Consider the following 14,615-nt stretch of genomic DNA (forward strand, 5'->3'; position numbering starts at 1 on the left):
AACATTGGCTGGCTATTAGTGGTGCATGTATATGTATGAAAGATCCTTCAGTTGTCAGTTGAGTTTCTGTGTGGTACACAGCAGATGAACAGCCATGTCTTCCATGCTTTACGTGATAGTCCTTGTCCTTTGTCTAGCAACTTCATTCTCTAGTTCAACAGAATATTGTGTCGTTATCACTGAATCTGTTCAAGAGCATCAAAATTGTCACAACTTAAGTTACTATGCTGAAAACTCTCAGCTGCTGTCAAATCAACATCGTGTGGAGTTACAGTTTGTAAATATTGGTCAATACGAACTGCACACAGATCTGGTAATAGAAAATGTGACATATGTTTCCATTGTAGGAAAAATATCAACTCGGGTAAGTTTGTTATTTGGTGCTACATTTTGGCTCTGTTCTTTTGTTGAGGTAGTGAATATCTCTCTTAGTGGTGGTAGGCCACAAAATATTTTAGATATCCCCACTTCCTATTTTAAAATGGTAGGGAATCACATAATCTTGTATCAAGTGACATTGCATTTCTTTGAGGTAGAAATAGATGCTATTACAATTATTGCTTTGGATAGCTCGGTTTCATATTGCAAAAATTTCAGCGTATGTGGAAATTGTAGATCAGAGGCAGCACATGCTAATGAGGTGTCTGTGACAGTGTTTAACTCGACATTTGATAATGCTCTTCTCACTTGTGACAGCGTGTGTTTACATAGGAGCAATTTTTCGCTTTATGTGGAGAACTGTACTTTACAAAACTATAATATATGCTATCATGTGATGGATGGTATGGTAGATTTTTGTACGTACGAGGAAGATAAGCTTGAAATTCAACCCCTAATTCAGGTTTTTGTTGGTACATCACTTCATATGAGGATAGTATTGAAAGAAGTAATAACATTGGGAGGAATAAATATAGAAGTGATGGAAAATGATAACAACATATCAGTAGAGATTGAAAACAGTGAAATGGCATCCAGCTCTGATGACAAAGCAATTTTTTCTCTGCACGTGTATCTTCTTGCATGTAACAATGTCTTAACGATCGATATCATTAACGTTAGTTTCGTACAGGATACTGAAAATTATCCAGCTACATGTATAAAAACTGATAATGTAGTGTCATACCCATCTACCAATATAAATTCCTGTGTTACATCTTTTCCATTTTTGATTACTTTTTTCATTATGAACACTAAAATTGATACTGAAACCGGTATTGACATTCGAATATATAAGTTTTCTTGGATTTCGTTCAACTTGACAGTAATCGGATCAACTTTTTCATCATTTTCCCAAGCATTATATGCTGAACGCATTGATACTTCCCCCCAGCTGGACTTCGATCGGTATGCTAAGATATTTCTTTACTTACATAATTCAACTTTCGGTAATAATGATACTGATAGATCTGTTCAGGCTGTACCACAAATGCAAATTATTAACACAGAATATTTTCTCCTTGACAATTGCTACATTCAAAACTGTAAAAATTCAGCAGTTGCAGCCTATTCCAGTGATGTAACTTTGTCTGGAAATACTACTTTCTCAAACAATCGAGGTGAAAGAGGTGCTGCGCTATCATTATATCACTCCTTTATGATAATCAATTATGATGCTAGAGTAGTGTTTCAAGATAACCATGCAGATGATGTAGGAGGAGCAATATTTGTTTATGATGCTAGGCGCAGTGGTCTGCAAGGTATTTGGTGTTTCTTCCAACCTGGTGATTTTAATGTCGAAGAGGGTGCATTTCCAAAAGTGTATTTTGTTAGAAACACAGCAAAAAGAGGAGGAAATGATATTTTCGGCTCAAAGTTTTTAAGCGGTTGCAAGTTATGGATTCACAAAACAGACTACATTGATAAGGTATTTGTCTTCGATAATTCAACATCAAATATAATGTCTTCTGTATCGTCTAACCCCCAACGAGTGTGTGTATGTAATAAACTGGGTGTCCCACAGTGTCAAAATAAAGATACTGTACGTCGTTTACTACCCCGCTATTATCCCGGAGAATTATTTACAGTACCGGTAATAGTTGCCGGGTACGACAATGGCGCTGTGCCTGGGGCAGTCTATGCTAACCCTTGTGATAAGGATGAGGTTGAAGGATCTCTGAGAGATGATCAGTACATCCAAGAAGTGAGAGATCACACTACATGCTTTTTGCTCTCACTTGCAATTTTGACCAACTACACCCACAAATCTCATGATATCATGCTAAATGTACACAGAATTGGATGCAAGTGGAGTGATCCTTACTGGGCTCCTCCGAGTGATACTGTTGTTATATCTTTTTTTGTAGAAGACTGCCCACCCGGATTCATGCTTACCACCACTCCTCCATACACCTGTACTTGTCACTACAGTCTAGTGGAAAAGGGTATTGAGACCTGTGTGATAATAGACCACACAGGATGGGTTTTTCGTAGTGGAACGGTCTGGGTTAGCTCTGCATTTGGAGACGACCTAAACAGTTTGGTTGTGCATCCTTTCTGCCCATATGACTACTGTCTGGTTGACAACGTATCTGTGAATGCTTTGATTCCTGATATACAATGTGCCTTTAATCGTTCTGGAGTGCTTTGTGGTGGTTGCTATGGCAATAACAGCCTTGTATTAGGCTCTTCTAGGTGTTTACCGTGTGGCAACAGCCATATTCCTCTCTTTTTCGTGTTTGTCATAGCCGGTGTTGTTTTAGTAGTCTTCATTAAGTTGCTGGACTTTACTGTTACACAAGGTACACTTAATGGAATGATATTCTATGCAAACGTTCTCTGGGCCAATAAGAGTATCTTCTTTCCTTCTAAGGAAATCCTTCACCCAGTTCAGCACATCCTGCAAGTTTTCATAGCCTGGCTAAATCTTGATGTTGGAATAGAAACTTGCTTTTTCAATGGTCTCAATGGATACTGGAAAACATGGCTGCAATTTTTGTTTCCACTCTATGTCTGGTCTATTGCTGGGGTGATGACAATCACTGCTCGATACTTTACTCGAGCTGGCAAACTTCTTGGCAACAATTCTGTCCCTGTGCTGGCCACACTTATTTTGCTATCATACACAAAGCTGTTGCGCACAATAATCACTTGCATTGGATTTTCGGTACTTGAGTATCCAAGTGGTCCAAGACCAGTTTGGTTGTTTGACGGTAACGTTCCTTTCTTCAGTGCTGCACATGCAATCCTTTTTCTTACAGGGTTGGCTATTCTTTTGTTTCTCTGGCTGCCGTACACATTTGTTCTGTTCTCTATTCAGTGGCTGAGGAGGAAGTCAAACTTGAAACCTCTGCGCTGGATCAACAGATGGAAACCATTTTTTGATGCCTACCTTGGCCAGCTCAAACCAAAATATCACTACTGGGTGGGTTTACTATTGCTTGTTCGTGTGTTTTTACTAGTACTCTTTGCAGTTACATCAGCTGTCATTCCTAGAATCAACATACTGGCCATCCTTGTTGTTACCACTTGTCTTTTTATCTACTTGGCCATTTTTGGAATGATGTATAAATCATTTTGTACTTCCCTGCTAGAGTGCTCCTTTATTGCTAATCTTTTAATGCTTGCGGCTGTCATGCCATACACCATTGATAGTGCAACAGCCAATAATGTAGTCGTCTATACATCGATTTCGATTGTGTTTTTTCAGTTCTGGTGTCTTGTGATTTTTCACACATATAAAAGGATTAAGTCTAGTTTAGAAACAAACAAACGTCGAAACAGAAGTATCAATAGCACCAGTAACATTTCACTTGTTACTCAACAAGCTTCAGTCCAGTACAGAGAGCCACTATTAGAAGACACTTAGTAATACATCGAGTGACAAAAGTCAACAACAATTCAATTACCCTCATAACGATAAGAGTGACATAATTATTATACTGAATGTGCATAGAATTGTAGCGATAATAGGTGTTCAATGATACTAATGTGATTGTATTTCATGATCAGTATCTTTTGCGGCCGCAGTTTTGAACAAATAACTATGGTGTATACGTATGTACAGAACTTAATTATGCCGGTAGGATGACATTTCAATAACGCATGCATGTGCGCTTCTCTATTTATTAGCTGAATCGATCGTTGTCTGCAAAGATGTCTATAGTCATACCAGCAGTAACACAACTACACTGTAAAAAATGATTGAAAAAAAGTGCGGTGGACACACTAAAACCGTCGCATATAGCACGCTTTTTTGAAAAAGTGTGCTATATGCGACGGTTTTAGTGCGCTCACCGCACTTTTTTTTTTACAGTGTAGTGAAGGATATTTCTCATCTATAAAATAAAATAAAAGGTGTGGAGACCAGTTGTTGGGTAGAGAACTGTGCAGAAAACCATGCGCCTTCTATCGAGGCTCTTGGTCTGCTAACCAATTCATGTATGTGCGCACTTATTAGTTGATGTGCGCTTATTAACCAGATTATACGGTATAATTATACAAGGCTGGCAAGTTGTTGATCGGTTTTAATGCCAAAATACACGTAAATAAATACTGTTTTGAACTAAGAGCTACCGTGCATATACGGTCATTTTCGGGGGGAGGGGAAAATATTTTGTTTTTTGTGTGGTTAAACACTGGACCACGACCCACGAATGAAGTGACGTTGACTAGCTACCTTTACCTGCCATGTAAGCAGCAACCACGAAGATAAAATCCACGATCGAACTGACCACAAATATTGCTCAACCACGAATATTTTGCCCCACCCCCCCCGAAAATTACCCACTATACGGTATACCTTATGCTGCTTTGTATCGTTTGGCATGAAATATCCTTTATTTACCCTAAAAGGAAGTCTTTCACCCACTCGACATCATGTACCCACAAGTTGTCCCAACTGATGAACCACATCCTGTATGACTGATCCACCCAGTAGAGCCATGCAGTGCTGCTAGCACAAACATTTGGTCAGACTTTTTGGCAAGCCTAAGATCTCATCCCACACACATGCAAATAAGTACTTTTACTGCAACTCATCTGGCTAGGGTAAATCCCTTCGAAGCCATCAAAAAGTGGGTGTGAACTGTGCAATAAAACCCACAACAACAAATCAGAGCTAGAATCTAGACAGACGTATACTCATGATGAGCAGAAATTTGGAGCTTCCAATGTTGACTCCTTCCACAGTCACTGTTGGGGTAAGTCAATAGTTAATGCTAGATCTAGATTAGAGTGGCAAGCTCAACTTTTGTAAGACTAGATCTATAGCTAAACATGAATGATAAAAGTGAATGCAAGCTATAGGAGAAAGACCTTTGTGTTAGCTGCATGCCAAGGTCTGAATACTGCAAGATAGATCTATCATTGGTGGCCAAGTTGTTATACTAGGGAATATAGCTAGCCACAAATGAGCTTGCTAGAGCTGGAGCTGAGCTTAATAATTATATTGGTTTCCTGATACCATATAAATAATTATGTGTTGACTAATCTCTCTACTCTGTACCCGTGTTACAATCTACAGAGAGAGCAGTTTGTGATTGTGGAGTTTGCAGGGATAATCCCTCAAAGCAGCTTGGTGACCTTCAACTTCTACCATTGTGCCACGGGGAAGAAACTATCAACCATTCCAATAGTTCCTCTGGGCCCTCATACTGCTAAAGCAAAATTTCCAGGTAGATTTCTAGCTACGTGTACGACAATACCGTCAGTGTAACTCTATATTTGGTGTAGCCTACAGGCAGTTACTTATTAAGAACTCTTTGAGATCAGAGGTTGAGCTTGATTTTGTTTGCATTGGGCACCCATACAAGCAAATTCTTGATGCACATACAACTTGTACAGATTCTGGCATCTGCCACTAAAGTGCTGTTCACCCACACTCTAACCCTCAGGCGCCTTTATTTAATTGTATATGCATGGTAAATAGACCAACATGCAATGATATCCGTCGCCCACACACTTGCTTTCAGAGTTCAGCAAAAATGGAGAAGTTGAAGTCATTGTGCACATCAACAGAGAGGAAAGTACCCTCATGCCACGGTTCAGATTTCATGTACAGAGCCAACTGGAAGCCATATTTGCTCCAGCTTTACAGGGATCAAACAGAAAAGCACTACTGGCATCAATAATGGCCTATCTGACTCACTGCGATGAAAAGAATAAAGAATTGTGTGCACAGGCAGACACTCTACTGTGTAATTTGCTACACCAAATCCACACATTTGAGCTCAGTAACTGGTCAGTTGGAGCACTACTCACAGGTATTATATAATAAGCACTTGCTATATATGGATTTTATTGTTGTGCACCTCCTTGTCATTAGTATTGTGTTGTAATTCTTATAGACTTGTAATATCAACAATAGAAAAACTTTTGATGTTCATGATACAGGTAAACACGGAGCTGAGGAGAACCTGCTCCATTTTTGTGCCAGGAGACACCTGAGTGAGACAGCCGAGTATCTGCTACTGTCAATGCCAAACAGCAATAAGCAGGAGTACTTATACCAGCGCTCCTCTGACAACAAGACACCAATTGAACTGGCTCAAAAGAACGATATGCGACGAGTAGTTGATGAAATGACGGTAAGTAATGAGCTCACAAAGTGAAACTGTAATGTTTACTCTGTTTATCGTATCAAAGGTTCAGGCTGGTTCTACTAGCAAGAAAACTGTGAGTTTGACTAACGTAATTGATGCTGCACCTTATTTATAATACATATACACAGAAGGGGAAAAAGAAGAAGTCCCTGATGGTTGAGAAGTCAAGGTCAATAGATTCCCAGATAAATCATCTCTGTATTCCAGGAAGCCCAGGTACAATGATAATCCCCCCAATGATCTATTTATCAACCTATTTACAGATGTCGTCACTAAATCTTCTACATTCAGTCAATCTCCCGATCACAAAAGAAAGGTATGGCAGTGATTAACGCACAATTCAAATTATGTTTTGACACGTTACTACTCTGACTTGCCCCAGGAGAATAAAGCTTCCAATTTGAAAGCACTGAAGAAACATTTCAAGAAAGACAAGGTATGCATGGTTACATATGCATTTTGTTGATGAATTTGCGCATACCACATGAATACACTTGTTGATGCACTTTAGGCTTCCTGGTACATTAATTCCACAGCGTATGAGGATTGCACATGTGCTATTCATTGCTTGAATGTTTATAAAGATTTTACTAATAACATACACGGTATGGCGTAAACACACATGTTGCTAAATAAACATTCCTATATAGTTGAGAAAACAAAACATCAGCACTAAGAAGCAACGACATACTGTTTGTTTTACAGGGTGTTCCAGTTGTATCTATGCCTCATCAACCTTATATCAACGAAGTGAGTTCCGTTATACAATTTTCAATCAACTTTAGAGCAACGAGTTATTTGTGCATAGTTCAACATTAGCGAATGACACTAATAATTTCAGCTTGATTGCGATATTAACTATTGTGAATGACACTAACAAGATTGATTATGCGATTATGACGATTGCGAATTGTGTGCCTTGTAGGATTTCTTCTATGCGTATCTTTTCCCGTACGAGTCTTGCACATTTTAAACCAAATGTAATGTGTCATATAAAAAATGCGTGCATGTCAGCATTAAGTTTAGACATCATACTACTCACAGTTTGGCGAGGCAATGATAGCTCCTACCAGCCCTGGACCACAGTCTCCCAGTCGCCCCATTTCGCAGAGCATGGAGAGAATTGACAGAACAGGAATATGGTCAGAGTCTTCCAACAATCCTTTCTCAGACAGCAACTACAACATATCTAGCCCATACGGTACAACCAGCCCTGTGCCCCCAAGCTCCCCCCTGCTGCGGCCAAGGCACGAAATCCCGACAAGATCATCAGTGACTTTCCCTCAAAGTGTCAGGCCTGGGAGTCGTACAGATAGTGTTGGTAGTTCTTCATCATCCTTTGATCAGGGTGATTCACGACTTCTCCAAGTTGAGCAGAGACAAGCAAGGCCGGTTTCATCCGCTTTGTCTGGAGCATCTGATCATGGGAATGCTTTGTCAAAGGCTATGAAAGAGCTCAAGAGTAGAGCTCTGTATGTAGCAGAGGTTGTGCAAGAGTACAACTGGGCTAGTGTCGCACAAGGAGACAGCGACTGCATCCTCAAGGTGGGTTAATGAATTAGTCTAAAGATAGTGCTGAGACATGCACTTGATACAGTATGGCTATACGTATATGGTGTTATTGAAAGGGTATTAGCCATACTGTGCCAGTATCTAACCGCTATGCCAATATCCAGATACTGGCACAGTTCACCATCTGAACTGTGCCATATGACAGATATTGGCATAGTGTTTCCTTTGATCTCAGAGGTCAAAATGCAACAACTTATAGTTACGTGTAGAGTATATTATCGTTATTTGTTTGGCTTTGTATGTTAATTGAGATAATTGTTCCCCTTCAGATGGGACACAGAGTATTTGTGACACAGGAGGGTGTGGAAGGTGACCACAAAATGTGCCTTGGTGTGTGGATGGGTCGATACGGCAAGCTACCGCTAGCAATCCTCAGACCTCTACCACACACAGAAGTGAGTAAATTGAAGTGGCTTGGAAAATTTATCTAGCAAATAATGATCGAAAATGTTAACGGCATCAGTTATACTGAAACTGAACACGTTCGCAATTAGGCATGTTTACATAGTAATTATCATACATTAGGTGTTGATTTGCTTACATAGCTACAGAACCTAAAAGAGGAGATTGCACTTGAAGAGAGCAGTGATGATGACAATTATGAGAAAGTGGATGATGGGCTGTGGTTGGGAGAAGAAGACGATATCTACAAAGTACCCCGGAATGTGGTAAGTGTATTTATAGTGATGACGACATACTCTACGAAGCCTTAATTGTCTCTTATAGAATCTATGCAAGAGTATCTTTGATAAATGCGGAATTGGCCATGTAATTATAACGGCCTGCAATTTGTGAGCAACATGTCCCAATGCAGCCGGCTCATTCTTACATTCCTGGATCAGATTCTGAGGATGATCAACCACTTTATGACGTACCACCCAACAGATTTAGGAACCTACCTACTGAAACACCAAACATAGTATGTTGATAGTACTCATGTGTATGTCAAGAGTTTTTATGCTTACATGTATATACACATGCAGCCATCCAGCCCCTACATGAAAACATCTGATTCTGAAGAGGATCCTGTGTATGATGTGCCGCCTAATAGACACTTGCTTCCCGAAGGAAAAACTTCAGATCATGTGAGTACATTAGTTACACTGCATGGCTGCGATCCATGCATAGTTCAAGGCTATACTCTCCTAGAATGAAACGTGTTCTGTATAGCTCATCAGGGGCTCTAAAATCAGATGGTTCAAAGCTATAAATTGTATAAGTGGTGTACATAGTAAAATAAGTGTGCATGCATTGGGAGCATTGGGAAGGTTATTGTATTGGTTAGTCACTCTTTGTGTTTTCCTTTCTCTAACTGCATCCTTTCTCTAACTGCAGGACTACCTAAACATCCCAAGAGAGCAGCTTTTAGCATTTTCTGAGTTAGTGAAACAACCAAAAGAAGATGATGACATGAAACAAAGTGCAAAAACAGACCATGATAGCCAGATTCCTATAAGTCAAATGGAAGATGGTGTCCGAGAGGCCCACGGTGTCACTGAAAAAAAGAAGAGATCCCACACTATTGCTGAATGTATCACTTTTCCAGTGGACGATACAGCAAATGAAGCTGCAGAAGACCAGGAGGATGACTCAAATATCTATGATGATCTCGACTCTGCACTCTCGGAAACACTCCTTCTGATACAATCTGTAGTTTCGAATGCAGAACAACCCATGCACAATAATACTATTACCCCAAGCCTGGATGGAAACCACAAAGCAAAGGTGTACGAAGGCACAGACGTTACAACAGAGAGCAGTGAGAGCAGTGACACATATTCGCACCTCATTCCAACTAATCGGAAGACAAAATATGAAAACGTACCCATTAACAACGAAAGCATACCCCCCACTGACGCGAGCCTACACATCAACGTCTCAACACACGACTCAAACAAAGGCGGTACTGACAATAGTGTTACGTACTCCTCCGTCACCCCAAAAACGGAAAGGAAGACTATCACACCGAATTCTTCCCATGAAATTGGATATGCTGAAATAACAGCTGTGAAAAACATTGTACAAGGTGACAGCGAGCAAATGACAGTTGGAAGGATATCAACAACACCAAATGAGAGTGATGACGTATTTCAGCAGCCATCTAGCACAAACCCAGCCCCAAAACCAAAGAAAAGAACTCGATTTCTAACATCAACTAATCCGCCTAGGGTTTCTCCTAAGCCAAAGCCCCGACGATTAACGACACCTCTCAAGTCCGAAGGTGATGAACCAGCATCTTCTATGAAAATTGAAAAGATACTAGCGAATTCGTTGAAAAGGGGAGAAGTACGAATAGCCACACCAGTTCATCAGACTCATGCCAAAACTGAGCAGAGTGCAGCCAAACCTGGAGAAATCAAGCCAGCACAACAAACCTCTGAATCCACGAAACCTCCATATGTGAATGTAGAAGTAAGGACAAAAAAGAAGCCACCCCCTTCACCCCCAAGGAAGCGCAGTTCTCACTCAACGTCAAGCCCGGCAACAATGAAGAAGCCATCGCCACAAGTTGCTCCAAAACCAGTAGTTGCTAAAAAACAATAGCACAGAGAAAAGTTGGTGTAATTTGTGTATAATTTTATCAGTCTTTTTACTAGATCTATGATTACTATATAATTATTATAATTATGCATGTATAATTATAGTAATTTACAATTCTTACATAAAATTATGTGCATAATAATAAATGTTAATTTGCTGCTCTATATTAATGGCTATAATTATATATATTAGAACTGTTTGTTCGGCTGAAGCAACCATGCACACATACTTTAATTTTGCATGTAGGTGTGTGCTCGGCTCCTCAATCTATAAATACTTCCAGATGCCTGTCACATAATTATATTGAGAATTCATTTAATGACGGATAAACTCTTCGCGATCACAATAATTGTTAACGAAAGTACTGAATCGCGAACAGTTCATGAAATGGCTGGATTACACGAGACACACATTAACATTAAGTCAAGTGAGGAAGAGTATTAGTTGTGTGTTTAGAATTTAACATGAGTGAAATACCATGAGTGAAATACCATGAGAGAAAATACGTGAAAACTGCTAAAAAGACTAACCTATACTGGCTTTAAAACTATGCAGTACGTATGAAAAATTGCTAGGATTGGTAAACCGAAAAGCATTGAAACAAGAAATACTTTTTCACTGGTATAGTTTGAGTCTTTCAGCTTCACATGCGAATAGCTTCCATCACTATCTTTGACCAGTGCCATCCTATATGCACTCCACCATAACATTGGATAATTTTCCTGGATATATATAGACATGCAATCATTGTCCGCAATTGAGTATTTTACTGAATATCCATGCATGCATGTGAATTGTGATGAGCATAATTAGACTTATACTACTGAGAGATAGAAGTTTCAGAACTTTTCGTACCATTCACAACGTTTTTTCAGCTATATACAGCTGTATAAGTATAGCTATAATTATGTACCTCTGTAAGACATCTGGCTAACCTGCATGGGCCCATAACCTGTTGGCAAGAGTATTTCAACAAGCATCAGCGGTACAACGCGTATCATATCTTCGACTATAGTCGAGAGAGAGTGAGTGATAGAATTTCACACAACAATAAATCAATGAACATGCATGTATAGGGTATAGTACACAGAAACGCGCAGGGCCTCTTTACAACAAAGAACTATAATAATGTTGCAGAACGTCCATTGAGGGAGGCTCTGCATGCACAGGAAACTCTACAGAGACTATACTAAACACAAACTATTAATTGTGGTACTAAACAACTATAGTATACAACTATGCACATGCATGCAGTAATTAAGTAAGTGTTCTGAAACACGTAACTAATATCAAATGGAACTTCCACTTGGAGAAACTCTACTCAAATTATACTGTGCATAAATCGATTTGAACTTCTTCTTCAGAATTTTACCAACCGTCTTGTGTAGAAACATTGGAAGGAGCACAAATAGAGGATATGACAGCTCCACTGAATAGATCCCATACCAAGATCGAACTAGAATGACTGAAATAGGTGTACTTGCCGTATCGAAACCCAGAAATACAACAAGAATTGGTAGAGACCTGCACAACATTACTGCAGCAGTCCAAATCAAAACAATTTTAACCACAGTCTTAATAACATGGCTATTCTGGACAGTTTTCTTCTTAACATACACAATGGTCAAGATTGAGAACACTACCACAAGTACAAATGGTGGTATTGTCAAGACTCCCAATGTAAACATTGTGATAAATGGGTACGCATAAGGTATTGCTGCACCAGGGTGTCTGCATAACGAACCCCTAATATGTTCTTCAGATGATCCAATGAAGTGTATCATATTGGCTAGCAAAGAAACCACAAACATTGTGAAAAATATTCCAACAACAACACGTGTCGATATCTTTTTGCTGCCCCATTTAGCGGATATATACTGTACTAAAGACAGGAGAGCGTTACTGGCCAATAGCTGAGTCTGGAAGGTACCAAAGAGCACCCAGAATATTTTCGAAGTTTGAGATTCACAAGATCCAAAGAACTCCACAGTAGTAATTAAACTGCAGTCCAATAGTAAGCCATAAGTTAGAGGACCAATAACGCACAGTGTAGCAGTACAGATGTACAAAATCGACACGGGATCTCTGAGTTCTTTGTTGGAGATGAATACCCCGAGAACAATAGGTCCAAATACTAGCACTGGAACAACTACCAGTAGAATGTGCAGTACTCCGCTGGCAATGTAAAAAACACTAACATCAGTAAAATTTTGCTGACTAATATTGAAAGCAGAATTGTTCACAGCAGTCATGTTGCGCAGTCGTACTATACTTTGAAATGTATGCTAACAAACATGCATAATTTTTATAGTCTTGTGTCATAGCATGAATCCCACATGTGACAGATTATATAAGGCTTATAGCTTATATAACGTGTCATATACACCTTGTTTAAAGCATGCAATGCATCAGCCTCTTTAAGAATCATAATCATAATTATTTTTATCATTGTACAAAGTCATGTAGTATTATAGGCTTGTTCACACCATGCACATGCAGACTTTGGAAGATATAGCTAGCGCTGAAGCAGAAACAAAAAAATTGCTGAGCAGATGAATAAATCATGTAACATGGAAAGAATAGCTGTTAGCTAGCTCAATGAAATGGATTGTGTATTACAAAACAGCATGTATACCTCCAAAAAGGACAACCTCCTCCATTACATGCAATCCATTGGAGTGGACAAACATTGGATGATAGGTTTTGGCCACAAAGTGCAGCGCACGTCCTGTATTCTGAGTTTCATCATTGTAGACTGACATTAACATCAGTATAATGAATCGATTACTAAAAATTAATGTTCAGCAACAAACAGTTCAAAGATTCTAGCACTTTAGCACTGAATCCAATTTAAAGGCACAATTTGCACATATTCAGTTGCACATGCATATGCGCATGCAGTGACAGTGCCATGCATAATGCATATTTTTACAGGTAGATTTGTCACACTGTTTAGCGCAATTAAATTTGTCATGTTTGAGCTTTTATAGGGCTGGATAAACTTCGTTCAGATTGTTTACATGCAGCTTGTCACTCCACATAATTGGTGCATTTCAAAATTGTTTCTCTCACTGTCACACTATGAAACAATTATGCACGATAGACGCAGCTACTATACGTGTTGTATTACGATCAAGAATGAGTATATTGAACATGCACCATGCACTAAAAGTTTACAAATGCTCTGTATAGAAAAACCTGACACTCAAGGACACAAATATATATACTGGTAACTAATAATTATTGTAAAATTGTACTAAAAACGACCACTATACAATACCAACTTTTCGAGGGTGCACATTATAGGGGTTGATAGATTATGCTCGAGATATTACCAATTCTTTTATGCTCAAGTTAACAGCTATAGCCTATTCAATTAAATTGCCTATTATTCCCACAATATAGGCCCTTGTTGCATTTTGACCTCTGAGATCAAAGGAAACACTGTGCCAATATCTGCCATGCGGCACAGTTTAGATGGTGAACTGTGCCACTATCTAGATACTGGCATAGTATGGCTGAAGTTACCTAAAGCCCACCCTCCACCCAGTAACCTGAAACGGTCCATATAACACTGTTGCAGTATTCACAGTGGTAGGCAGAAAATGTTTTTCATGCGTCCAGTGCATTCCACAGCCGACCACAAGTAGTTGCAAACTAGTTGTCCGAGTGATGTGTACACGGAAAGGAATGCAACAAGGAATGCAACAAATCAGTTGTTACACAGCTCACTCATGCGCACGATATATTGGCTCAGTAGTGCCTTTGCCCTCGAGGCCGCATCCCATGTGGCACATGTGCGTCGCAACTATTACATAATTCTCACCAAAAAAATGTTATATCAGCATTAGATATCGACCAACCCCTAGTGCACATTTCTACTACAGTAGACTCTAGCTATTCCGGCTCTCTGAAGTACGGCCATTAATTTTGGCTAGCTAGATGTTTACTGCACAAAACTCG

General features: G+C 39.4%; 3 protein-coding genes across 3 annotated transcripts; 2 read left to right on the forward strand and 1 right to left on the reverse strand.

The window, feature by feature from the left end:
* Positions 1-49: 49 nt before the first annotated feature.
* On the forward strand, positions 50-4,013 carry LOC135351078 (uncharacterized). The gene has a single exon (XM_064549990.1). The coding sequence runs from the start codon at positions 95-97 to the stop codon at positions 3,803-3,805; it is 3,711 nt and encodes a 1,236-aa protein (XP_064406060.1). The 5' UTR covers positions 50-94; the 3' UTR covers positions 3,806-4,013.
* A 964-nt stretch (positions 4,014-4,977) lies between these two features.
* LOC135351503 (uncharacterized) lies at positions 4,978-10,832 on the forward strand. Its single transcript, XM_064550512.1, has 15 exons — positions 4,978-5,138; positions 5,462-5,612; positions 5,910-6,200; positions 6,331-6,524; positions 6,583-6,612; positions 6,668-6,755; positions 6,803-6,855; positions 6,922-6,975; positions 7,245-7,289; positions 7,584-8,084; positions 8,381-8,506; positions 8,657-8,779; positions 8,926-9,030; positions 9,095-9,196; positions 9,447-10,832. Exons 1-15 carry the CDS (start codon positions 5,082-5,084, stop codon positions 10,653-10,655), a joined length of 3,129 nt encoding a protein of 1,042 aa, XP_064406582.1. The 5' UTR covers positions 4,978-5,081; the 3' UTR covers positions 10,656-10,832.
* Positions 10,833-11,817: 985 nt separating this feature from the next.
* Positions 11,818-13,015, reverse strand: LOC135351073 (uncharacterized). The gene has a single exon (XM_064549981.1). It carries the CDS (start codon positions 12,902-12,904, stop codon positions 11,942-11,944), a length of 963 nt encoding a protein of 320 aa, XP_064406051.1. The 5' UTR covers positions 12,905-13,015; the 3' UTR covers positions 11,818-11,941.
* Positions 13,016-14,615: the final 1,600 nt, after the last annotated feature.

The sequence above is a fragment of the Halichondria panicea genome, chromosome 17, assembly GCF_963675165.1.
Source record: "Halichondria panicea chromosome 17, odHalPani1.1, whole genome shotgun sequence".
Lineage (NCBI taxonomy): Eukaryota > Metazoa > Porifera > Demospongiae > Suberitida > Halichondriidae > Halichondria > Halichondria panicea.